At 55.3% G+C, this 26,255-nt stretch overlaps 2 protein-coding genes across 4 annotated transcripts; one reads left to right on the top strand and one right to left on the bottom strand.

Annotated features, from left to right (window-relative positions):
• Positions 1 to 901: 901 nt before the first annotated feature.
• GRIN3B (glutamate ionotropic receptor NMDA type subunit 3B) lies at positions 902 to 11,238 on the top strand. Of its 2 annotated transcripts, none has more exons than XM_069877843.1 (9): positions 902 to 1,508; positions 2,721 to 3,771; positions 4,208 to 4,335; positions 4,985 to 5,100; positions 8,146 to 8,297; positions 9,189 to 9,353; positions 10,222 to 10,289; positions 10,398 to 10,709; positions 11,160 to 11,238. In XM_069877843.1, the coding sequence occupies exons 1-9, from the start codon at positions 925 to 927 to the stop codon at positions 11,206 to 11,208; spliced, it is 2,625 nt and encodes an 874-aa protein (XP_069733944.1). In that variant the 5' UTR covers positions 902 to 924; the 3' UTR covers positions 11,209 to 11,238. The 2 variants fall into 2 exon arrangements, with proteins under 2 accessions (XP_069733944.1, XP_069733943.1); XM_069877842.1 differs by having other exon boundaries at positions 4,190 to 4,335.
• Positions 11,239 to 11,670: 432 nt separating this feature from the next.
• Positions 11,671 to 26,198, bottom strand: TMEM259 (transmembrane protein 259). 2 transcript variants are annotated; one of them, XM_069878027.1, is made up of 11 exons: positions 25,456 to 26,198; positions 23,300 to 23,566; positions 22,889 to 23,003; positions 20,702 to 20,812; positions 18,607 to 18,729; positions 18,158 to 18,258; positions 17,247 to 17,304; positions 16,530 to 16,613; positions 15,853 to 15,985; positions 15,064 to 15,163; positions 11,671 to 14,308 (listed from the first exon to the last, which is right to left on the bottom strand). In XM_069878027.1, the coding sequence occupies exons 1-11, from the start codon at positions 25,687 to 25,689 to the stop codon at positions 13,457 to 13,459; spliced, it is 2,178 nt and encodes a 725-aa protein (XP_069734128.1). In that variant the 5' UTR covers positions 25,690 to 26,198; the 3' UTR covers positions 11,671 to 13,456. The 2 variants fall into 2 exon arrangements, with proteins under 2 accessions (XP_069734128.1, XP_069734127.1); XM_069878026.1 differs by having other exon boundaries at positions 22,835 to 23,003; positions 25,456 to 26,197.
• Between the last annotated feature and the right edge of the window lie 57 nt (positions 26,199 to 26,255).

Genomic DNA, 26,255 nt, shown 5'->3' with positions numbered 1-26,255 from the left:
TCCCTGGCTCCTCTGGCAGCCCCACACCCCTCCCAACCCCAATTCAACCCTGGAGCTCCCTCCCCACAGCCCCAGTGCCTCCCAGTTGTCCTGGGAGCAACATCCAGTTGCACCAGTGCCACAATTCCCAGCCCAAACCCTGCCAAGCCGAGCTCTGCCCCAGCCTTGTGTCCTTTGAGGTGGGTTTGTCCCTCTCCCTTCCCTCTCCGGGGTCCTGTTTGGGGACAGACACCTTTGAGGTGACGGTGGTGACCCTGGGGTGGAGGTGACTCGTGTCTCTCCAGCCTCTCGGAAGGTGCTCAGGCTGTGCCGTCTCCACACGTGCTCGTCTGCTGCCTGGCGAGCAGCGTGTCCTTGGAGCGTGCCGGCTGCACGGAGCTGGGGTGGGAATGCAAAATCCCATGGTGGGAATGCAAAATCCCATGGTGGGAATGCAAAATCCCATAGTGGGGATGCACAATCCCACGCTGGGGATGCACAATCCCATGCTGGGGATGCACAATCCCATGGTATGGATGCACAATCCCATGCTGGGGATGCACAATCCCATGATGGGGATGCACAATCCCACGCTGGGAATGCACAATCCCATGGTGGGAATGCACAATCCCATGGTGGGAATGCAAAATCCCATGGTGGGAATGCACAATCCCACTCTGGGAATGCAAAATCCCATGGTGGGAATGCACAATCCCACGGTGGGGATGCACAATCCCATGGTGGGGTCTCCGTCTGCGCATCCCTCTGGCTTTGGGTGCAGCGCGGGGTGGGAGGAACCATCTCCTCCGGCTGGGATGGGGCAGGGAGCGTGGGGTGGCTCTGGGACAGGGGGGAGCCTGCCTGCCGCCGCCCCCCGACACTCTTCCCTGGGGAAGGGTGGCAGCCGCAGCCTCCGTGTGTTGGCAGAGCCCTTTCCACTTCCACATGGAGCTGCAGGGCTCGCTGGAGACGCTGGTGGACGTGCTGGTGAGCATCCTGCAGGCCAACAACTGGCAGGAGACCAGCGTGGTGCTCTGCCACCCCTGGGACATCTCCAGCTTCCTTGACCTCTGGGCTCACCGCTCCCAGCTCTTGCTCCGCGCCATCCTGGACCTCGGTTACCTGGACAAGCCTGGGGCCACCAGCTACCTCCAGCAGCAGCACGGGGAGCGCTTCCAGGCTCTCTCCAGCCCCGTGCTGGTGCTCGGCTGTGGCCTGCGGCACGCTCAGCTCATCTTCCAAGCGGCCGAGGAGTCGGGGCTGCTGCTGCAGGATTTCCACTGGGTGCTGGGCTCCCCGCTCAGCGCCGGCGAGCTGCGCACCCAGGGGCTGCCCTTGGGGCTGCTGGCCTACGGGGAGGTCAACCGGCCACCGCTGGAGCTCTTCATCCAGGACGCGGTGGAACTGGTGTCCCGAGCCTTCGCCAGCGCTGCCTACGCCCACCCCGAGCTGGCTGTCCTGCAGACGATGGAGAACTGCAACGACAGGCAGCGGGCGCACGGCGAGACCTCGGGGCTCCTCCTGTCCCGGTAAGGAAAGGGCTGGGGGGCTCCAGCGTATTGGGGCGCACGATGGGGCTGTTCCCCAACCTTGGGAAGGGGTGAGGGCAGAGCGGAGGGAGCCGAGGGCTCAGAATCCACCCTCTGCGTGCAGCCGCTGCCGTGGGGCTCAGCTCCCCTCCCGGTTCCCGCTGCATCCCCTGGACACGATTTGTGCCGGCTGCACATGGAGGGGGGACGTGTCACTTCACATCTTCTGAACGCTGCCCGAGCAGCGTTGCTCTATAAATATTAATAATGCTTGGTCCTGCCAGCGTGGCGAGGACAGCGGGGCTGCATCCTGCTCCCTGCCCTTGTCCTCCTCCTCCTCCTTCTTCTTGCACCATCCAGTAGGTTCCTGGCCAACAACACATCCATCCACGGCCAAGCAGCAGGGTTGCATCCTGCTCCTTCTCCCTGCCCTTGTCTGTGCCAGAGCATCTCTTGGTCCCTTGTTCCTCCTGGCCATGGCCCTGGAGTTGCTGATGCGAGAACTGTGACACCCTCCTCTTCCTCTTTTCTCCTCTTTGGAGGAGAAGGACCTGGGGGTGTTGGTTGACAGTGACTGAACATGAGCCAGCAGGGGCCCAGGTGGCCAAGAAGGCCAATGGCACCTTGGCTTGGATCAGAAACAGTGTGGCCAGCAGGGCCAGGGAGGTTCTTCTCCCTCTGGGCTCGGCACTGGGGAGACCGCTCCTCGAATCCTGGGGTCAGTTCTGGGCCCCTCACCACAAGAAGGATGTTGAGGCTCTGGAGCGAGTCCAGAGAAGAGCAACGAAGCTGGGGAAGGGGCTGGAGAACAAGAGGAGCAGTTGAGAGAGCTGGGGGGGTTTAGCCTGGAGAAGAGGAGGCTGAGGGGAGACCTCATTGCTCTCTCCAACTCCCTGCAAGGAGGTTGTGGAGAGGAGGGAGCTGGGCTCTTCTCCCAAGTGACAGGGGACAGGATGAGAGGGAATGGCCTCAAGCTCCACCAGGGGAGGTTCAGGCTGGACATTAGCAAAAGATTTTTCATGGCAAGGGTCACTGGGCACTGGCAGAGGCTGCCCAGGGAGGGGGTTGAGTCCCCTTCCCTGGAGGGGTTTAAAGGACGGGTGGACGAGGTGCTGAGGGACATGGGTTAGTGATTGATGGGAATGGTTGGACTCGATGATCTGGTGGGTCTTTTCCAACCTGGTGATTCTATGATTCTCTTCCCACCCCCAGTTTCCTGGCCAACACGTCCTTCCATGGCCGGACGGGGCCCGTGCGGGTGGAGAACGGGACGGTGCTGCGGCCCGAGCAGCAGTTCCACGTGTGGAGCCTGCAGCAGGACTTGCGCGGGGAGCCCACCTGGGTGCTGGTGGGCACCTGGCAGCACGGCAAGCTGGAGCTCGAGGAGGGCGCCTGGCAGAGCCACCGGCGGCGCAAGAGCCCCAGCGAGGGGACCAGGGGGACCCGCATGAGGCTGCGGGTGGTGACGCTGGTGGAACATCCCTTCGTCTTCACCAGGGAGGCAGACGAGGACGGGAGCTGCCCAGCCGGTCAGCTCTGCTTAGACCCCGGCACCAACGACTCGGCCGTGCTGGACGCCCTCTTCGAGGAGTTGGGTGCTGCGAACGGCTCAGTGCCGCGGGCGTACAAGAAGTGCTGCTACGGGTACTGCATCGACCTGCTGGAGAAGCTGGCCGAGGACGTGCCCTTCGACTTTGAGCTCTACATCGTGGGAGACGGGAAATACGGAGCCTGGAAGAACGGGCGGTGGACGGGGCTGGTGGGGGACCTGCTGAGCGGCACGGCCCACATGGCCGTCACCTCCTTCAGCATCAACTCGGCACGGAGCAAAGTCATCGACTTCACCAGCCCCTTCTTCTCCACCAGCCTGGGAATCCTGGTGAGGACCAAGGACACAGCGTCGCCGATCGGAGCCTTCATGTGGCCTTTGCACTGGACTATGTGGGTGGGCATCTTCGTAGCCCTGCACATGACCGCGCTCTTCCTCACCCTGTACGAGTGGAAGAGCCCCTACGGCATGACGCCCCACGGCCGCAACCGCATGAAGATCTTCTCATACTCCTCAGCCCTCAACCTCTGCTACGCCATCCTCTTCGGCCGCACCGTGTCTAGCAAGACACCCAAGTGCTGCACCGGCCGCTTCCTCATGAACCTCTGGGCCATCTTCTGCCTCCTGGTGCTCTCCAGCTACACGGCCAACCTCGCCGCCGTCATGGTGGGGGACAAGACCTTCGAGGAGCTCTCGGGCATCCATGACCCAAAGGTAGGAGAGCATCTGTGCTGCTTCAGGTTGGGGGAGACGAGGCTGAAGTCCAGGGAAGGGGGTGGTGGTGGGACATCCATTCTTTCTGCTGCACCGTCCCTGCTGGGATGAACATGCTAAGTGTCTCCAGCCCTGTCTCTGTAGCACGACTCCTCCTGAAGATGTAAGGGGGCTTCCCACACCCCCAGGGAGCTTTGTCTTCTCCCCCAACCCTACGGTTAATCCTGGCCTCAGCTCCAGGGTGAGGGAGAAGTGGATTCATCCTGAGGCTGCTCTTACCAGCCACCCCACAAGAGCTGGTGCATCTCCACCACCGGCCAGACCCAAGCGTCTAGGACTTGGGGAACGTGTCCTCAAGGAGCCAGGGGGCTGCTCCCACCTGGGCTGGGGGTACTGATGCTCTGGTGCCTCCTTCCAGCTGCATCACCCCTCGCAGGGCTTCCGCTTCGGCACAGTGTGGGAGAGCAGCGCCGAGGAGTACATCAAGAAGAGCTTCCCCGAGATGCACGAGTACATGCGGCGCTACAACGTCCCCACCACCCCCGCCGGCGTCACCATGCTCAAGTGAGGGCCAGGGTGGGCATGGCAGGGCGTGAATCCTCCTTTTACCCCTCCTAGGGCAGATGTTATCGTGGAATCAGGGAATCAGTGAGGTTGGAAAAGACCTCTAGGCTCACCTTGTCCAACACCACCATCCCACAAGGGGGAATGGCCTCAAGCTCCACCAGGGGAGGGTCAGGCTGGACATTAGGAAAAAATATTTCGTGGAAAGGGTGATTGGGCACTGGCAGAGGCTGCCCAGGGAGGGGGTTGAGTCCCCTTCCCTGGAGGGGTTTAAGGGATGGGTGGACGAGGTGCTGAAGGACGTGGTTTAGTGATTGATGGGAATGGTTGGACTCGATGATCCGGTGGGTCTTTTCCAACCTGGTGATTCTATGATTCTGTGATTCAATTATCCAGTCTAACCCTCCCCTGGTTGAACTTGATGCCATTTCCTCTTGTCCTACTGCCTGTCCCTTGGGAGAAGAGCCCAGCACTCACGTATCTCCAACCTCCTCTCCAGGAGCTGCGGAGACCCACGAGTTCTCCCCTCAGACACTGCCCCCTCCCCGCACCCTATGCCCCAACTCTCCATCAAGGGCTGTCAGGTTGGGGCGGGGGACCCCAAGGAAGGAGCCACCCTGTCCCTGAGGGTCCCCCCATCTTGGTGCAGGACGGAGCCCCCCAAGCTCAACGCCTTCATCATGGACAAGTCGCTGCTGGACTACGAGGTCACCATCGACTCCGACTGCAAACTGCTGACCGTGGGCAAACCCTTCGCCATCGAAGGTTGGAGGGGACAGGGGGCTCTGTGTGTGTATGTGTGTGTCCACACGTGTGCGCTCTGCAGAGTTTCTGTGTGTGTTCACATGTGTGTGCATTGCTGCACAGGCTCTGTGTGTGTGTGCTCACATGCGTGTGCTCTGCAGGGGCTCTGCATATGCTCACACGCGTGTGCCCTGCTGCAGCAGCTCTGTGCGTGCATGCATACACACGTGTGTGCTCTGCAGGGGCTCTGTATGTGTGCATACACATGTGTGTGCTCTGCAGGGGCTCTGTAGGTGTTCACATGTGTGTGTGCTGCTGCAGGGGCTCTGTGTTTGTGTGTGTATACACACACGTGTGCTCTGCAGGATCTCTGTAGGTGTTCATATGCGTGTGCCCTGCTGCAGGGGCTCTGTGTGTGTGCTCACACACGTGCGCTGGCTGCAGGGTCTCTCTGGGTGTGTGTATTCACATGCTGCAGAGGCTCTGTGTGTATGTGCATACACACGTGTGTGCTCTGCAGGGGCTCTGTAGGTGTTCACATGCATGTGCCCTGCTGCAGGGGCTCCGTGTGTGTGTGCTCACACACGTGTGCTGGCTGCAGGGTCTCTCTGGGTGTTTGTATTCACATGCATGTGCACTGCTGCACGGTCTCTGTGTGTGTTCACACGCATGTGCCCTGGTGCAGGGGCTCTGTGTGTGTGCACATGCATGTGCTCTGCAGAAACTCTGTGTGTGTGTGCTCACATGCGTGTGCTCAGCAGGGTTTCTGTAGGTGTTCACATGCGTGTGCCCTGCTGCAGGGGCTCTGTGTGTGTGTGTGCATACACACACATGTGCTCTGCAGGGGCTCTGTGTGTGTTCACACGCATGTGCTGCAGGGGCTCTGTGTGTGTGTTCGCATGCATGTGCTCTGCAGGGGCTCTGTATGTTCACACGTGTGCATTGCTGCACAGGCTCTGTGTGTGTGTGCTCACATGCGTGTGCTCTACAGGGGCTCTGCATATGCTCACATGCATGTGCCCTGCTGCAGCAGCTCTGTGTGTGCGTGCATACACACGTGTGTGCTCTGCAGGGGCTCTGCATGTGTACATACACACACGTGTGCTCTGCAGGGGCTCTGTGTGTGTTCACACGCATGTGCTGCAGATTCTCTGTGTGTGTTCACATGCGTGTGCCCTGGAGGATCTCTGTAGGTGTTCACATGTGCGTGCCCTGCTGCAGGGGCTCCGTGTGTGTGTGCTCACACATGTGCACTGGCTGCAGGGTCTCTCCGGGTGTTTGTATTCACATGCACATGCACTGCTGCACAGTCTCTGTGTGTGTTCACACGCATGTGCCCTGCTGCAGGGGCTCTGCGTGTGTGCACATGCGTGTGCTCTGCAGGGTCTGTGTGTGTGTGTGCATACAGATATGTGCTCTGCAGGGTCTCTGTAGGTGTTCACATGCATGTGCCCTGCTGCAGGGGCTCTGTGTGTGTGCATACACACGTGTGTGCTCTGCAGATTCGCTGTGTGTGTTCACACACATGTGCTGCTGGGGCTCTGTGTGTGTTCACATGCGTGTGCCCTGCTGCAGGATCTCTGTAGGGGTTCACATGCGTGTGCCCTGCTGCAGGTGCTCCGTGTGTGTGTTCGCATGCATGTGCTCTGTAGGGGCTCTGTGTGTGTTCATGCGTGTGTGCACTGCTGCACAGGCTCTGTGTGTGTTTGCATTCACGTGTGTGTATTCTGCACAGGCTCTGTGTGTGTTTGCATTCACGTGTGTGTATTCTGCACAGGCTCTGTGTGTGTTCACATGCGTGTGCTCTCCTGCAGCAGCTCCATGTGTGTGTGCTCACACATGTGTGCCCTGCTGCAGGGGCTCTGTGTGTGTGTGTGCATACAGATGTGAGTATTCACATGCATGTACCCTGCTGCAGAGACTCTGTGAGTGCTCACATGTGTGTGCAGAGCTGCAGGGGCTCTGTGTGTGTGCTCACACATGTGTGCCCTACTGCAGGGGCTCTGTGTGTGTGTGCATACAGATGAGAGTATTCACATGCATGTACCCTGCTGCAGAGACTCTGTGAGTGCTCACATGTGTGTGCACAGCTGCAGGGGCTGTGTGTGTGTTCACACGCATGTGCCCTGAGGCAGGGGCTCTGTGTGTGTGCACATGCATGTGCTCTGCAGAAACTGTGTGTGTGTGTGCTCACATGCGTGTGCTCAGCAGGGTTTCTGTAGGTGTTCACATGCGTGTGCCCTGCTGCAGGGCTCTGTGTGTGTGTGTGCATACACACATGTGTGTTCTGCAGGGGCTCCGTGTGTGTGTGCTCACACACATGCGCTGGCTGCAGGGTCTCTCTGGGTGTGTGTATTCACATGCACGGGCACTGCTGCACGGTTGCTGTGTGTGTTCACATGCGTGTGCTCTGCTGCAGCAGCTCCGTGTGTGTGTGCATACACACGTGTGCTCTGCAAGGGTTCTCTGTGTGTGCATACACACGTGTGTGCTCTGCAGATTCTCTGTGTGTGTTCACATGCGTGTGCCCTGATGCAGGGGCTCTTTGTGTGTGTGCATACACACGCGTGTGCTCTGCAAGGGCCCTGTGTGTGTGCACACAGACATGTACGGTCTGCAGATTCTCTGTGTGCTCACACCCGTGTGCTCTGCAGGGGCTCTGCATATGCTCACATGCATGTGCCCTGCTGCAGCAGCTCTGTGTGTGTGTGCATACACACGTGTGTGCTCTGCAGGGGCTCTGTGTGTGTGCATACACACGTGTGTGCTCTGCAGGGGCTCTGTGTGTGTCCACACGCATGTGCTGCTGGGGCTCTGTGTGTGTTCACATGCGTGTGCCCTGCTGCAGAATCTCTGTAGGGGTTCACACGCGTGTGCCCTGCTGCAGGGGCTCTGTATGTGTGCATACACATGTGTGTGCTCTGCAGAGTTTCTGTGTGTGCTCACACGCGTGTGCACTGCCCATGGATGTGCTGGGCCCATGCCCCACCATGGCCACGCAGGGTCCTTGCTCCGCGCCCCCCATGCCAGCGCGGCTGCTCTTTCCCTCCGCTTCCCCGGGACCAGGTTACGGCATCGGGCTCCCCCAGAACTCGCCGCTGACCTCCAACATCTCCGAGTTCATCAGCCGCTACAAATCGGCCGGTTTCATGGACCTGCTGCACGACAAGTGGTACAAGATGGTGCCGTGCGGCAAGCGCGTCTTCGCCGTCACCGAGGTTTGGATCTTGGGGTGCTCCGGGGTGGGTGAAGGATGTTGAGGCTCTGGAGCGAGTCCAGAGAAGAGCAACGAAGCTGGGGAAGGGGCTGGAGAACAAGAGGAGCAGCTGAGAGAGCTGGGGGTGTTTAGCCTGGAGAAGAGGAGGCTGAGGGGAGACCTCATTGCTCTCTCCAACTCCCTGAGAGGAGGTTGTGGAGAGGAGGGAGCTGGGCTCTTCTCCCAAGGGACAGGGGACAGGACGAGAGGGAATGGCCTCAAGCTCCACCAGGGGAGGTTCAGGCTGGACATTAGGAAAAAATTTTTCATGGCAAGGGTCATTGGTCCCTGGCAGAGGTTGCCCAGGGAGAGGGTTGAGCCACCTTCCCTGGAGGGGTTTAAGGGACGGGTGGACAAGTTGCTGAGGGACATGGTTTAGTGATTGATGGGAATGGTTGGACTCGATGATCTGGTGGGTCTTTTCCAACCTGGTGATTCTATGATTCTGTGATCCATCAGCAAGTGGGGCAGGAGCCGAGCGGAGCCCTGACTCCCCAAATCTAGCTGCCCTGGCAGGCTCACAATCCAGCAAGCAGCCCCCCTTGCCCACAGCATCTCTGGGGACCAGCACCGCGTCTCCTGCTGGATTCTGAGCCCTGGCCCCAAATAGCCCCGGCACAGGGTGGATTATCCATCAGGAGCTGCTCCCCATCCCCCTGTATCCAACCGCCCCGGCAGGCTCAGAATCCAGCAAGTTGCCCCCTATTCCCCCAGCAGACGTGGGGAGTGGGGACCAGTGCATCCCCCTGCCCTGGGAGCAGCCCCACACAGCGTGGATTGTCCATCAAGGAGCGGGGATCAGGAGCTGCGCCCCAACCCCAGCCCGGCCAACACCCCCTCACTCTGCCCGCAGACCCTCCAGATGGGTATCTACCACTTCTCCGGGCTCTTTGTGCTGCTCTGCATCGGGCTCAGCGGGTCGCTGCTCACCTCACTGGGGGAACACGTCTTCTACCACCTCGTCCTCCCGCGAATTAAGCGCAAGAAGAAATTCAACTACTGGCTGCACACCAGCCAGGTGGGACCGCTGGGAAGGGGCTCACCTGGAGCCCCGGAGACCTCCCTGATTAACCTCCTCTGCCCTCACATCACCTCTGCCCTCCTTCAGCCCCGCACCATCACCCTGATTAACCCCAGATCATCATCTCCCAGTTACCCCCCTGGACCACCACCTCTTTGTTAACTCCCAGATCATCATCTCCCTGTTAGCCCCTAGACCACCACCCCTCGGTTAACTCCCCAGACTATCGCTCTGTGGTTAACTCTCAGACCATCACCCCCCTGGTTAGCCCCTAGATCACCATTCCTTCTTCAACCCCCCCAGACCACCACCCTCTGGTTACCCCCTGGCTCACTACTCCCAGTTAATGCCTGGTTCACTATTCCCAGTTAATCCCCAGATCATTATTCCCCAGTCAACCCCCAGACCACCACCCTCTGGTTAAACCCTGGACTGTCATCCCCTGGTTAACCACCAGACCATCATCCTCTGGATAACCCCTGGTTCACCACCCCCTAGTTAATCCCCAGACCACCATCTTCTGGTTAAGCCCCTGATCATCATCACCTGGTTAACTCCCAGGCTGCGACCACCCAGTTAACCCTCAGACCACCCCCACTCCCTGGTTGATTCCCCAGATAGTCACTTTCTGGTTAAATCCTGAACCATCACCTTCAAATTAACCCCCAGATCATCACCCCCTGGTTAACCTCCAGACCATCAACCCCTGGTTAACCCCTAGAACACCGTTCCCTGGTTAACCTCCAGACCATCACCCCCAAATCAACCTCCAGAGACAATCACCCCCTGGTTAACTCCTAGAACACTGTTCCCTGGTTAACCCCCAGACCATCACTCCCATCTCACTCTCCCTCATGCCCCACAGAAGATCCACCGGGCTCTGAACACGGGCACGGAGGAGCAGAGGAGCCAGCGGCTGAGCCTGGAGCGGAGGTACCTGCCCCGCTCTCCTCCTCTTCCTCCCCATGGGCACCCACCATCCTGGGGGACACGGAGGGACCTCCAGGCACCACCTCAACCCTTCTCCCCCTCCCCAAAAAGCTGTGGCCACCAGCCCAGGCAGGCGCCAACGGCAGGGCAGTCCTGGAGCACCCTGCGGAAGGAGGTAAGACGGGTGCGCTTCCAGCTGGACAAAGCCGAAGGGCCCCCCTGGCACCCCGGGAACGGGCGGGCACCACAGCCCCCGGACAGGGCGGCCAGCGAGGATGAGCTGCGGGAGCTGGAGGAGAAGATCCAGGAGATGCGGGACCAGCTGCGGGCAGCCCTGGTGAGGAAGAGCGAGTTGGTGGCCGTGCTGGGCACGGCGAAGAGCAGCCGGGCACTGTCGGCACCGGAGGAGCCCAGGGAGGAGAGGTGATGTGGGGTGGGGGGCAGGGACAGCCCCCAAGGCACCTCGCAGGGAGGTGGGAAGCACAGACCCCCACCAGCTCCTCTTGCTTGGGGTGGGAAGATGAGCAGGGGAAGGAAAAAGGCCTTTGGAGGGAGAAGGATGGAGCGGGAGTCTTGGGGCTCCCTCCTTTCCCCAGGTCCATCTCTTCATCACCTCCCATCCCACCAGCGATGGGGGCTTCAAAGTCCCTGGGTTGGGGAGCTCAGGTCTGGGGAAGGGGAGAGGAGATGGGAGGAAAGAGGAGGTCCCTGCAGCCCCTAAGCAAAGCGCAGCCCTGCTGCCAGCAGAGCCTTCAGAAACGCCGTGTTTTTAACCCATGTAATTAAAGATGATGGAGAAAAATGAAGTCTGCTTTTTCTCTCACCCCAGCAAGGCATGGGGCGAGGGTAACCCTTCTCCTCCCTCCTCCGCAGGCCCAGCCCAGCCCCACTGCACGACAGCCTGGAGGAAGAGGGCAAGTAGCCCGCGATGGGGCAGCAGGAGAGACCAAAACTCCAATCTTGCCTCTGGGAAAGCCAGCCCCAGCGCAGCAAAGCCCGGCTGAGCTCCAGGGCCACCTCAAACCAGAAATGGAGCCTTACTGGGACAGATGGTGAGACAGAGTCCCCAGGGTGGCCGGTTTCCCAGCTCACGCAGAGTGCAGAGAGGCTGCAGGCTCAGCGCGCTCCCCTCGCTCCTGCCCGTGGAGGGGACTCGATAACTGTGGGTGTCCGTGAAAGAACCGGGGGGGACAGCACAGCCAGAGACATTCCCTCCCCACATCTCCACCTGCACAGAGGCTGCTGAGTTCCCTCCTCACTCCGAGCCGCGATGGGAAGGATGACGGCACCCTGGCGCGTTCCACGTGCTGCACCCCAGGATGCTCCTTGCAGCTCAACTTCCAGCGGGAGCCCAGCACAACTGCTCGCCGGATGCCACAGCCGCTGTTAGATATTGTATTTATTATTATATACAAACACATTTTGTACATTAATTAAATAGAATGAACTCTACTCTTCATTCATCAAATCATTTGGTTTGTTTCCCTGCCCTTTCCTCTTAAAAGACCACAATCACTCCTTGCTCTCTGGCACATCCATGCTGAAAGGAGGCAGCCAGTCTCCATCCAGGCCCCTTGCTGGGAAGGCTGGTGGCAGGAAGATCAGCCCCGCTGGTGCGAACAGGCTCCCCCATTCCCCAGAGCAACAGTAGGGGCTGGAGAGACAAAATGAAGACCAAAAATGGGGGGCACCTGGGTGGGAAATGCAGAGAAAGAGAAGAGGAGCACTCCAAGCCTCCATTGTGCCAACAAGAAACCTCTTCCTGGTGGAAGACAAGGGAACACACACAAGAGAACGGACTCCAGGGATGCTGCTCGGCTGTGGGGAGATGAGAATGAACTCAGGAACCCTTCTACAGTGACCCCCAAAGAGCTGAGGCCCCTGGCACTGCCCCCCAGCCCTGCACTGCCCACCACGTTGCTCCGCAAGCTCCTCTCAGCCCTACATACACCACACTCCTGCATCACTCTGCTCTTCCTACCATCTGCAACCTCGTGTGGGTCCAGCCGGTGCCTGGCTCGGCCCCCGCAGCTCAGGCAGCCGCATTGCGGAGGGGCCGGGCACTGCCAGCTCCATGTCTGCTGCCAGGGAAAGGAGGGAAAACGAGCTAAAATGTCTTGGCTTTAGTGTTTTGGTTCTTTGCTAAACCATCTCGCACGCCAGTCAGTCGAGCCAGCAAAAAGTCGATCTCTGCTCCGGGATGGGGCTGATCTGAAACACAAACGTGTCCCATGGGAGGGACAAGGCACTGAAAAACAAACTACACCACCCGCCGTGGAAGCAGAGACGCTTCTACAGACACCGACGTGCACATCAGCTCCCAGCAGGCAACGCCTGGGACCATTTCCTTCTGCTGGGAGCTCCTGCTTCATGCTGGCCAGGTAAACCTAAGAGGCCAAACTCCCCAAGCCTTCACGGAGGCCACCAGCGCTTCAGGGAATCGATCCCACTGCTGCTGAGCCCAGCCAAAAGCATCTCTGCTGGGATGGAAGTTCAGACCTGGGCATGGCAGCTTCTACCCCCACACCCATTGACCAAGAAGGAAGTTGAAGGACAAAAAAAATGGACTGAACTGCAGTTTCTGCTTTGGTTATCGCCCAGGTTTACTCTGGCATGGGCAGATCTAGCGTTTGGGGAAGGGTTTATGCTTCTCTCCCCTCCAGGAGAAGGAACATTCACCAGGCTTCTCCTGCTTTCCATGGCTCTCCCAAGAAGGTCTGAAGACACTCTCTCTGTCCACACGCGGCTGCTGTTCTGATCAAAACGCGGCCCCACACATAGGTGTGAGCTGTCACAAACCCGCTCACGCTCGTGAGCAGCACTCAGACTGCAAATACACCTGCAGGGGGCAAAGCTGGAGCAATCGGGGGCACAAAAGCTGCAGCACGGAGCCAAACGTAGGGCTCCAGCGGGCAGCCTGCAGCCATGCACGAGGCCACCGAGCTGCACAGGCTGTGGGAGCAAACACTTCATCCCTCCCTCAGCCTTTCAGACACAAGCGCACACACACGCTTCTCCCAGGGGAGTTCACTGCAGCACCTCTTCTCTGTCCCAGCTGCTCTGCCTCCGCTAAGAGGAATTCACGGGTTAAGGATGATGGTGAAGTGAGAAATAGTAACAAACAAAATCCAAATGCCTTCCCGGCAGTCCAGAATCACAGCAAGAGGGACTCACGACAGGTTCCTCGAGTCTGGCTCCGAGCACAGTCTGGAGCTCGGTGTGCTATCCACTGGCTCTGGGCATGGGCAGCTTTCCCCTCGGTCCCCAAGAGCCCTGCCCAACCATCTATCAGGATCAGCGTCCTCCCCAGAGGCCAGAGGGGTCTCTGCCCCGCTGCTGTGTGCAACACAGTTCTTGCCACCTGGTTCTGCTTGGCTGTGGGGGCCCTCGACAGCCTCAGTCTGCTCGGGGAGGGAAAGGCTGGGGATAGAGGCCCCCTCCTCCTGCAGTGGGACAGGGGGTTCGGCTGGGGCCGCCTCTGCGGCAGGGGAAACATCTGCTGCAGCCATCACTGATGTTGAAGTGACTTCTATGGTGATGGAGCCCATCGCTGTCTCTGGGTGGTCGCTGCTGACCCTGATGCGAGCAACCAAACCGGAGGCGGCAGCAGCAGCATCCTGAGGGTTCCCGTTGGCCATGGCTTCGTGCACCACATTTGGCTCTAGCAGGGTGGTGCTCAGGTCAGAGAGAAACGAGGCTTCGGTAACGATGGCGGCTGTCTCGGCCACCCAGTTGAGATCGCTGCCGACCGAAGCCGCTGTGGCAGCAGCGATGACGCTGGAGGCCTCGCTGGGAGTCAGGGCAGTGGGGCTGCTGCCCTCTCCAGAGGGCCCAGGGGCCAGCAGGGGCCGGCGGCTCCCCACGTCGACAGCAGCGGCCGTTGTGTTGTTGTTGAGGTTGTCCTGCAGTGTCGTCTGTGTCCCCTGGCCCACCTGCTGGTTCTGCAGCAGCATCTCCTGGATCCTGATCTGCTGGAGAATGGCTGGCAGCTCGTAGTGGTGGAAGAAGTAAATCATCGAATGCTAGAGAAGACAAAGGGAAAGAAGTCACTCCCTGGATCCTAGATTTACCTTGGAAAACCACTCCTACCTCCTACTGTAAAGTCAGTGACTGCATAATTCAGCTGTTCTGACTGCCAAGAGGCTATCTCAAATTTTGGAAGGATTTATTCCTTCTATTACAATCCCTGCAAGCTGCTTTGATGGTTTCTCTCCAAGGACGGGGAATGGAATAAAATAATTTAGCCTGGAGACGAGGGCCAGGCCAACAGTCAGAGACACACAAAAGGTTTGCTTGAACCAGGATATCAGAGCCATCAATTTGGAGCTGGTCTCACCAGCACCTTCCCTGGACAGACCTGACCCCTCAAACTCCACACAGGTGATCCTCAGAGATTTCTTCCAGAAAGACAGGATAGAAATCTTTCCCTAACACCTTCTGAAACTCGCTTGCCATCAGCCTCCTGTCAGCCGTATGGCTGGATTTGAGCCAGCAAGCAATCAAAAAATCCTGCTGTTCAATCACCTCCTTGTGCTGTTCCATCTCCAAACCAGGGACAGTTTCAACCTTGGATACAAATAACAATTGCTACTCAAACTCAGCTTGACAAGAAGTCTGATAAAACCCAAAATGCAGATGATTTTCCTTCACTTTACACCCACTGGCTGCGCAGTTAACACCAGCCATGCGACAATTTAACCAGTCAGACCTTCTGAGTGTGTAGACCGGGACCAACTCCACAGCCTGGCTCCAGTCTTGGAGCGCTGTTGTCACTCACCTGGATGAAGAGCCAGGAGGTGACAAGTGCCAGGCTGCTGTACTGCCCGTTGAATCGATAGTGGTAAGCGTAGAAGGCAAAGTGGTACAGATAGAAGAACCTGAACAGAAAGGCAATAAATATCAGGATATGCAAACGGACAGGACAAAACCAAGTTCCTTTCTACTCCTGACTCTGCTCTGAGCTGGGGCGCTTTGTGCAGGCTGGTGCAGCCTTCGATTAACTGCTAGTTAAAACTTATTCTGGTGTTCAGCAGGGCAAAACAAAGGGTTGAGGTGATGCTTGAGACCCAAAATGGAAGGGATTGCACTCTGGACCCTAGGATATGGAATATTTCAAGTTGGAAAGGACCTGCAGGCTTGCAGGAGATGAACAGAAGCTCTCAAGGATAGAAGCCCTCCTGCCTGTGAGGGCTGGAAGGACCTGAAGCAGCCAAGTAGCCTTCTCCCCCCAGAGAACAGGACACACCATGAGAATCACAGAATGGTTTGGGTTGGAAGGGACATTAAAGCCCATCCAGTTCCAAACTGCTGTCATGGGCAGAGACACCTCCCTCTGGATCAGAGGCTCCAAGCCCCATCCAACCTGGTCTTGAACACCTCCAGGGATGGGGCAGCCACAACTACTCTGGACAACCTGGGCCAAGGCCTTCCCACCCTCACAAGAAAACGTTTCTCCCTAAGTTCTCATCTCAATCTGCTCTCTTTCAGCTGGAAACCGTTTCTTGTCATCCTGTCCCCGCACTCCCTCACTGTGCAACAGGGGAATGAGGTCCCAGCCAGCTCTCACCTGAGCCAATGCCTCTTGCTCGTATTCGTGTGACAACAGATGGCATCGTACTGGTCCGCCAGCCACACGATGAGGATGATGTAGAACGCAGTGGTGGTGTCATTGAAGAACTCCGACATTATGGCCTCCATACCTATGGGACAGAGGGCGCGAGACATCAGCACGTTGCAGGCAGACACAGCTCAGGGCTCCCCAGCACGGCAGGTGAAGGAATCTTCTGCCTTTTCAGAGCTGGGGCTGTGCGACTGCACGGCACAGAGCACGGCGAGACAGATGAGCTCTGTTTGGAGCAGCAGCTGAGGGCAAACCTGTTCCACTGCTGACTGCAGTCACTGCACAGGTCAGGGGATCAGCTGGCTCCAGACAGCAAACGTTTTGGGCTTTTTTTTGTTTGTTCTTTAAATTCACATGGTGCTATTGCAATGTGATTACAGAAAGCGTGAGTCTGAAATGAACTAAAGTGACTGACATAGCTCCAGTTTATGTGATTTCCAAATGAATTGCTTTTCCAGGGGACAGAGAAGGACAATGCAGCTCACTGTGCTGTCAAATTCCAGAGCCTTCCACCCTGTGATGAGCAGACACATGAACCACCTGCCATGGTCAGGTCATTAGACTTCCTACAGATCCCAAAGGATCTGGCTGCAAAAACACAAGAAGGGAGCTCACGTCCTTACCTACGAGTGCGAGAATGACAGTGAGGAGGGGAGCTGCAGGGAACGCAATTGTCATGTTCATTTCCAGCATCTGTAACAGGTCAACTGCAAAAGGAGAACAAACTGTAACACAAAGTGATGTGGGGGCAAGGAACCCTCCACCCCACACCCCATTCAGTGCACTGCAGCGTGTGGTGAAGGACACTGTCCCTGATACTCAGAATCATGGAATGGTTTGGGTTGGAAGGGACCTCAAAGCCCATCCAGTTCCAACCTCCTGTGCCAGACAGGGACACCTCCCACTGGATCAGGAGCTCCAAGCCTCATCCAACCCGGCCTTGAATACCTCCAGGGATGAAGCAGCCATGAATTCTCAGGGCAACCTGGGCCAGGGCCTCCCCACCCTCACAGCAAAACATTTCTTCCTAAGATCTCATCTCAAATCTCCCCTCCTTAAGCTGAAAATTGTTCTCCCTCATCCTGTCTCTTCATCCCTTGATAAAGAGCACCTGCCCAGCTTTCCTACAGGCTTCTGGAAGGAACTGTACTGTCCCTGATGCTCAGCAAGAGACAGAACAGCTCTTGCAAGCGGTGACAAGGGTAGAGGTGGATTTATTCCCCATACAGCTATAGGCAGGACCCTTCTCAACAATGACAGTCAAGAGCGCGTACATGATGCCCTGTGCTGGAGGAGGCACAGTGTTCAGTACACCCTAAATCCCTTAGAAAAATCCTTACCAATGAAGACAAAGATCTGATGGTGCGAGTAGCGCAACAGCATCGAAACGGAGAGAGTCTGAAACAGAACAGAAGCCAGCGTTAGAGCCACATTACAGCAGAGGCTGGACAGGCAAATCTCGACTTGTAATGCTGCCCAGTGCGCTGCGCATATCCCATGTTCATTAGTTTGAGCTACGCAAACCCATTTCCCAAGGAGTAATTAGGACTTCACAAACAGCAATTAATCTTTGTATTCCTGCAGTGAAATAGGCAGTAAGTAATTTGTTTGTAAAGAGAGACATTTTTAATGTTTGGGCAGGGGCCAAACCAAATAGCTGCAGCAGCAGAGCGTGAGCAAAGGCTTCTTCCCACCCCACAGCCCTGCTCCTCCCAGCAGCTCCTAAAGCCTCTCTGTCACCCAGCTCTCATTTTCTCCTCCTGCTGGCCACAACATCATTGTACAGGGAGCTGCATCAGCAGCCAGCCAGCCACAAAGGGAGGCTGTCAACCAGGACTATGAGCACAGGCTTAGTTTCCACTTGTGATCCTGTCTGATACCTCCCTGCAATCACCCGCTCTCACACAATCACAGGAGACTGTTCTGTCTTGATCACTTCTGGCAAATTAGCGAGACCTGTTCTTAGTCTCAGAGGACAAACTTCTGCACCTCATGCCTTGGCAGCCCAAATGTTTGAACTATGCTTAGCGATTCTCTAACATGAATCTCCCTTTTGACAACAAAACCATTCATTCTACTTCAGCTTCTCTGTTCGTGTCACTGTTAGGACTTCAAGAACCCGCATTAAAAAAAAAAGCAACAGCCCAACAGAGCAGAACCTCATACTCCATCTGCTGAGTTTTACAAGCAGATGAGAGCTCAGGCCTGTGCTGTTACATTAACCCGTGCTGACCAGCTCCCAGCGACTTACAAATATGACCATGATGACAAAGGCTGCCAGATAGGAAGTCCTAGCCATCCACATGCTGACAAATCGATAGTGCTCCCCGGACACCACGTTGCGAAGGAAACCTGAAGAAAAAACAAACACAAACGCACAAGCTTATCCCACAAACTAAGAACAAACTCCCAGTGCCTTCTAAAGGAATAGGATTTAAAGCAAAACAACGGCAACACCTCCTTGTGGCAGCATTCTTATTGTTATGCAGTGCAACAAGGCAGCAGGAAATCATGTTTGCAGACACCTCTCCCCTTCTGCTTGTTTCATTTTGTCCTTGACAACAACATCTCTACATAACACAGGGAACAGCTCCCTGCATTAGACATTAATCAACACTCAGAAGATGGTATTCATGCATCCATACAGAGAGGCACCGACCACTCTGTACAGCTGCTGAAAGCGATTCCGCCAAGCCTTACCTTTGTTTTCTTCATTTTCAGCTAAAGCTTTGACACTCGACATCAGAATGTCATCATAACCCAGGAACTCGTCCAGCAAGAGGCGGCTAAACCTGTCCCCAAAGCACTGATCCCTGGTAGGATCTAAAGAGAAGACAAAACCATCCATTTAGATCATTCATACCCTGAGCCACAGGGGCAGCAAGGCAGGCACAGTATCTTCTCATTGAATCATGGAATGGTTCAAGCTGGAAAGGACATTAACCCCTCTACCACAAGCAGGGACACCTCCCACTGGATCAGGTTGCTCCAAGCCCCATCCAACCTGGCCTTGAACGTCGCCAAGGATGGGGTAGCCACGACTTCTCCGAGTAGCCTGGGCCAGGGCCTTCCCACCCTCACAGGAAAACATTTCTTCCTATGACCTCACCTCACTCTCCCCTGTTTCAGCTTAAAACCGTTCCCTCTCATCCTAACCCTGCACTCCCCTCCTCAGCTTTCCCAGAGCCCCTTTCAGCACTGGGAGCTGCTCTAGGGTCTTCCCACAGCCTTCTCTTCTCTAGGATGAACAACCCCCACTCTCTCAGCCTGTCCTCACATGGGAGGTGCTCCAGCCCTCGGATCACCTCCGTGGCTTCCTCTGGACTCACTCCAACAGCTCCATGTCCTGAGGACTCCAGAACTGAAAGCAGGACTCCAGGTGGACCAGAGGGGCAGAATCCCCTCCCTCGCTCTGCTGGCCCCGCTGCTTTGGATGCAGCCCAGGATACAGTTGGTTTCTGGGTTTTGAGCACATACTGCCAACTCATGTTGAGCTTCTCAACCACAACACCCCCAAGTCCCACCTGCCCACCCTTCAGGGCTGCTCTCAATCCATTCTCTGCCCAGCCTGTAATTGTGTTTGGGATCACCCTGACCCAGGCGCAATCACATCAATCTGTCAGCAACACTGTGTCTGCACATGAGCCTTTGGCAAGGGAGATGTCACACCCTGACAAACCTCACCACGCTGTCAAGTGCTAACGTCACCCAGTCCTTAGGAATTACATCACAGCTGTCACACTCTCTGTTGGCACAGACGTAAAGGGAATTTGTCTTCTAGGCTTGGACCATCTCCCTAGGCTCACCCCAACTAATGGCCCAAAGAAACATGTTCTGGTAAGAATCGGGGGGCCAGGATGAGATATTTTAGCCACCAGCCGCCCCCAGAATGACACTGCTGGGCCACCATCCCCACCTGCCCTCCCACGTGAAGGAGAGGTGAACACCTCCCTGTGGTTCTGGGCACTAAGAAAGGCAGCTTGGTTCCATCTCACGATGCTGGTGCTGCATTCTACTGTACAAACACTGCTCAGCTTGTAAAATTAACCCGAACCTGAGCAGAACAGGAAGCATGAACAGAGACATTTCAGTAAATTACTAGGATTTATAACGGAATTTATCCAGCTGAACTGGAAAACCCAGGCCAGTAAAGAAATATTAAGTGTGGAAACTGCCCATGACCAATATGGGATCACTGCTTAACGCTCCAGCCTAGCTATACGTCAGTTCAACTAGGAGTAGAGAATTATCTAATTGCTGCACTAACAGTGCATTCTAGATCAATTAAGTTCATAGGTACAAGAAGGTTTGAGACCATATTCCCAATTTGGACAGGTTTTAATGGAGAGGAGAAGGTTTCTCCAGGCAAACAGCCTGCCTGTGCTAACAGGGTCACAGACGTACGCTGGGACAGTGCCTCCCAGATCTGCTCAGCATTGTCCCTGTCACAGACACAACTGCTCTTACCCCTGGGCTCTTAACATCGTGCTGCTGCTGCTCCACATGGAGCCTGGAACTTCACCACCACTAGGCTCTTCTTTCCTCAGTGAGAAAACTGTGCTAGACAGAATGTTAAACCATTGAAATGGGCTCCACCATTTCAAACTGCTCCTCCCAGACAGGTGTGACCTACTAAAGCAATAAAGACTCCATAAAGCAGCTCTCCTACATGGAAAATGAGCGCCATCAACTGTTATAAATAGTTTCCACAAGATGAAAGAGAAATCGGTGCGTAGGTATCTCTGCAGAGCGCTTCCCCGCCCCTGCACCAGTGTGGGCTGGCTCCCTCACTCACCCAAAGTCACCACCATGACCGGGATGCTGAGGCGCTGCCGAGTGCTCTGGGACAGGCGTAAAAATCCATACTCCAGCGAGTATTCCACGATGTACTCCTCCTGTGGCCACACTGCAAGACAGAGCGAGAAGGGAGACTCAACAGGGTTTGCAAATGGTTACCAAGAAGAAATAGCACCGCTGGGTTCTCTCCTTGCATGTTTCTGGAAAAGAGAAGGAGTTGCAAACGCAGACTCCAGGCTTCCTTCAACAAATCAACTCCTTGCAATTCCAGTCCATTCCCTTGACTCTCGTCCTTAATGGGAAACTTCTGGGAAAGCCTCAGGGCAGTGGTTCCAAGCTCTATGAGAACCGTCCAGTCTGCCCACATCCCTGCCCGGCACACCCTACACCACTGCGTCTTGCTCTGTTTTAATTCTTGCTTTTTATGCTGTTTAAAGAATGGCAGGAAAACACACTTTACATCCTCTGGACATGAAGTAAACACAGGACATTGAGCACAGCACTTCTCAGGAGGCAGAGCTCATTGCCACAATTACAGATCTCAAACTAAAGGCAGGAACAATCACAGCTTTCCAAAAACACTCTGGTGTCTGAGGTTTCCTTGATTTTTCATGTATTTATTTTCTTTTTTAATTTGCTTTTTGCTCTATCAGCTCTGAAAGCACAAAAACTCCTGCTTAAGTCAGAACCAAGCAGTTTAACCCCTGACCTTTCAAACTGTCACAGCGTATCCAGTCACGGGGAGGGGAGGTGGCTGCCAGTCACCTCGGTACCTCAGCAACACAGTCAAAAGGCCACAGGGACTTAAAAGAAATGTCCCTGCCTCCTCTGACTTACAGCGACCCATCAATGGCAGAAACACCCACTCCCCAGCCTCTGACCCCACTTGCTGGGCAGCAAACACAGCTGGTGTGTTTGTTTTAGCTTTTGTTTCCAGTATAAAGCTGTTTTAAGCTTAAACGTAAACAAAATGTTTATCAGCAAAAGAATTACTTCCTTTATGGCATAAAACATTTTCCCGTGGTAAAATATTCTGTCTAAACATCAAATTTGATGTACTTACAGCACAAGAAACTTGCAAAAAACAATAAAACCAGGTATTTGGGACCTAGCTGAAAAGATGAATTTTTAAACTATGTAGGGAAGCAGCAGAATTCTCTCTCCCACCACGCTGTGGGAGCATTCCCAACCAGGCATTCAGCCCATCAGCACACTGCTCTGTGCAACGAGACTCCTACAGAACCCAGGCAGCTACTGATGAAGGTACAACACCAAAAATATCCACTGCTTTCTCGTCTTACGCAGCCTAATGATCTTAAATTCAGGACTAACAAGTTCTGGATCAGCAACGAGCAAAAACACTGCAATGCCAAGGGAGCATCACCACTGCAGTGTCCAGTCTCACAATCCTCCGCATCCAGTACTTCTGAAGAGCAAAGAATTCCAGTCTTTCCAGGGATATGCTTTTAGGTAAAAAAGATCAATCAAATAAGAATCCAATTGCCATGTTTCTAGTTTAACATCAATATTTTTTTGACAGATTTCTTCCCCTAACCACTTGAAATGGAAGTTTTCCAACACTGGAATTCCATTTTAAATAACAGAGAGCCACTAAAACTCCCTCTAGAGTTTATGAGGTATTAGTGGCTTAAGTCGTGCTGGAACAAGGGGAGGGATAAAGCAGGATCACATCCTGGACGACGCAGAGCAGCAATGCCACATTTCGGGATTAATTAGCTATTCCAAGTACTGGTGTTGACTCTGGGACCCAAAATCCAGCCCAAACCCCAATAATACAAAGAGGAATGTGCACCATCAGTGGGATCTCTGATCTCAAAAGGATGGCAAACTGCTTGGAAGAGGCAAGTTCACGTTCAGCTGAAAGATCTGGTCCCAAGGCTTCAGTGAATTATACATCCCAGATGAACCCCACCTCCCAGCCTCCCTCCAGCCAAAGGAAAGATATTGCTGTGGATCTGTTAGTACTGACAGGATTAACCACAGCTGAATGTATCAGGGAAGAGATTTAAGGTTAGGGGGAGTGCGCCTGGAGAAGCCAGAGGGAAGGAGACATGCAGGGAAGATGTGCGGGGAAGGAGAGAGCACGGATAGCAGCAGAAGGTGTCTTTACCTGCTCTGGCTAGCATCTCAAACTCGGACACAGTCTCCCTCAGAGGCTGCATACCTTTAGTGGCCGCTTCACTAAATGAGAACTCCTGGCTCTCGTTGCGGGTCAGCGCCTCGGTGCTGCTCACCCGGGACGGCTTGAGGAACACCTTGGGCTCAATATCCAGCTCAAACTGTTGGAAAACCGCGGCAGGGAAAGGCACGTTAGCAGTCATTTCATCTCCCACCTCCTGCGCTCCTTCTGTACCCCTAGCAACGCCAAAAAGGACAAAGAAGGCCACTTTCTCAGGCTTTAATTTCTATCTTAAACCATAGGAGGTCAACGTGGATATTCAGGAAGGACGATGCGCTCCAAGGTGACTACCAGATCACAGAAGGACAGGAGATGACCACACTAACCAATCAGTTCTCCTCAAAACAACAACCAGTCTCTCATCCCCTTCTGGGTAGACAAGGAACACGTCCTTACCTTGACAGAGCTGTTTTCAAACATATCCACAGTCATTTCTTCCTCTTCCTCCTCCTCTTCGTCAGCTGTGGGTTCAACTACCATTCCTGGGAACTTCTCAACGCCACAGAATTGCAGGAAGATGGGGTCTCGGCTTGAGTTGCGCTGTATCTCCACCCGCAAGATGCCATCGCGTGGCCATTTGTCCCGCACGTGCTCCAAGCAGTTAATGGGTGAGCGGGAGAAGGCGATGTGAATGTAGGCCAGGATGAAGAGCACAAAGAGAGCCTACACACAGCGAGAAAGAAAGCAGAGACCATCAGCCCAAGTCACATCGGTGGCTTTCAACCATTCCCTCCTCAGCACAAGCGTTTCTTCTCCAAGCCCCGAGCAGATTGCTCTACTTGACAACTGCAGAACAAAGCAAACCTCACCAAAAGACAACCCAAGTCCACGGCAGAACCACTAACTTCATGTTCGGATCCACCAGTTGCTGCTGCAAGGTGTGGACTCTGGTCTTGCAGAGCAACACCACTCCATTGTTCTGGCCTGATCCAAGGAACAGTTTTAAAGCCACAGTAGGACAAAGTAAACTAATAAAAATTAATTTCCTGTAGTGACAATAAAAAAAAATCACAGGATCATGGAAAGTGTTGGGTAGCAAGGGACTTCAAAGCCCATCCAGTTCCAACCCCTGCCACGGGCAGGGACACCTCCCACTAGATCTGGGTGCTCCAAGCCCCATCCAACCTGGCCTTGAACACCTCCAAGGATGGGGCAGCCACAACTTCTCCAGTCAACCCGGGCCAGGACCTCCTCACCTTCACAGCAAAACATTTCTTCCTAAGATCTCATCTCAACCTCCCCTCTTTCAGCTGAAAACCATTCCCCCTCATCCTATCCCTGCCCTCCCAGATCAAGAGCCCCTCCCCAGCTTTCCTGGAGCCCCTTTCAGTACTGGGAGGCTGCTCTAAGGTCTCCCTGAACCAGCCCAGTGCTACCAAATGCTGTCCAAAGTTCACAGCAGAAGGCTCCAAGAAATGCTGGTACAGTGAGGGGTACAGTTGAGCTTCATAAACCCACTTTCCAACTGCTTTAAGATGCTCATTTCTAATGAAATGGGTTACATATTGTTCTTGACCTATTTGCTATGAATAAACTGGTTGGTAAACATCCTGCAGAGGCTGCACAGAGAGACGCTAGGGAAGGTAAAGCAGCAACATCTCCCTCATTGCAGAAGGAGCCACGAGCACTTCCACAGCTGCAGAAAAAGAGCGTTTAGGACCTTGGTCTCTGACTTCATCTCCTACCAGTGCACAGAGCAAGACAGGCTGGAGTCTGGCTGACTCTCAGCCCTGTGGATACTCATATTTCCTTGGAAGGGCTTTGATATAAAGCACACGGCAGCAAGAACTGCTGCTGGCCAGATCACTCACTCTGCCCAACAGCCTCACCATTAGCACCACCCCTACCCCAGCCTCCCCGTTTGCCTGAATCCAGTTATACAACGGGGAGGAAGAAAGGGAGCAACGTTAAAACCCTCAACACTTCTCAGGAGGGGAGAAAATACATCTGTGTGGTATGAGACAAGTTGTCCTAAACGCTGTCTTGTTTTAAGTGGCTGAATTTTAGAAACACGGAGTAGAAACACGCTATTGTCACCTGGCAAGCTTCTCTCACACCCTTCCTCTTTCTCTAATTTCTCATACGGGTGCTGGCCTTGAACCCCTCCAGGGATGGGGCAGCCACCACTGCTCTGGGCAACCTGCGCCAGGGCCTCCTCACCCTCACAGCAAAACATTTCTTCCCATGATCTCACTCCAATCTCCCCTCTTTCAGCCTAGAGCTGTTTCCCCTCCTCCTATCCCTGCACTCCCTGATCCAGAGCTCCTCCGTAGCTTTCTTGGAACTCCTTTCAGTACTGGAAGCTGCTCCAAGGTCTCCTTGGAGCCTTCTCTTCTCCAGGCTGAACAATCCCAACTCCCTCTGCCTGTCCTGCTATGTTCTGATGGAACTCTGACAAGCAGCAAGCTGGAGCTGAGTGGACAGCTTGGTGCAGGTGGCCCAAACACAGTCTGTGACCCCTGGCAGAATCAAGCTTTTGTGTGTCTGTAAGGAAATTTATGCCTTAGCAAGAGGAATATCTACTCCTCAGCCACTGTAAAGCTGCCCCTCACCTTGAGGAGGACGAAGAACTCAAAGACGCGGCGGAAGGAAGGTGGGAAGAGGCGAGCGTAGGTCACTGCCATCTTGAAGAAGAGTGCGTGGAAGAGGCGGTCACGCACGTTGATCAAGGGGTTTTGGTTGAGGTTGGGGTTGCGGCCTCCACGGTTGTTGCCCCCAGCAGCCCCGGCGGCCCCGTTGTTGTTGGCTGGGTGGTGGTTGTTGGCATTGGGCTGGTTCTCCGACATCCTGACAGCTGCGGGCAGCAGATGAAGGGCGCTGACCAGGCCTGGAGGAGCTGTTCCTTAGCCTCTGCAGGGCAGACTCAGTGCGAGGCAGAGGTCCAGGGGCCAAGTGTTGTTGGTGGGAAGGTGGCAGCTGCCCTAGTTCTGCTCACTTCAGAGTCACTCAGGCCCAGTGAAGTGCGACGGTGGGCCCACAGATGCTCAGTACAGGCACTACCAAGGTGCCAGTCTCAGTTCTCAGACCAGACTTTGTGGGGCTGGGACAAGGCCCTGTGCTTGGGGATGCTCAGTGCAGTAGCTGCCCTGATCCTGCTCTCCTCAGGCCTGGCTCCTGCACACAGGTCTAGCCAGGCCTGGCAGGTCGAGGCAGGGGTCCTGGGCCTTAGCACTGCACCTGTGTGGCCGGGACAAAGCCAAGCACCAGGGCTCGTCGGTGCGGGCACCGACCAGGTCCTGCTCTCCTCAAGGTGAGTGAGGCCTGACAGGGCCCAGGTGAGGCCTCAGCGGTGCCTCTGTGTGCCCGGGACAAAGCCCAGTACCAGGGCTGCTCGGTGCAGGCGCTGTCCTGG

The sequence above is a fragment of the Phaenicophaeus curvirostris genome, chromosome 28 (genome assembly GCF_032191515.1).
Source record: "Phaenicophaeus curvirostris isolate KB17595 chromosome 28, BPBGC_Pcur_1.0, whole genome shotgun sequence".
NCBI classification, from domain to species: domain Eukaryota; kingdom Metazoa; phylum Chordata; class Aves; order Cuculiformes; family Cuculidae; genus Phaenicophaeus; species Phaenicophaeus curvirostris.
Note: the sequence above shows the minus strand (reverse complement) of the source record. Positions and strands in the feature narration are given on the sequence as shown.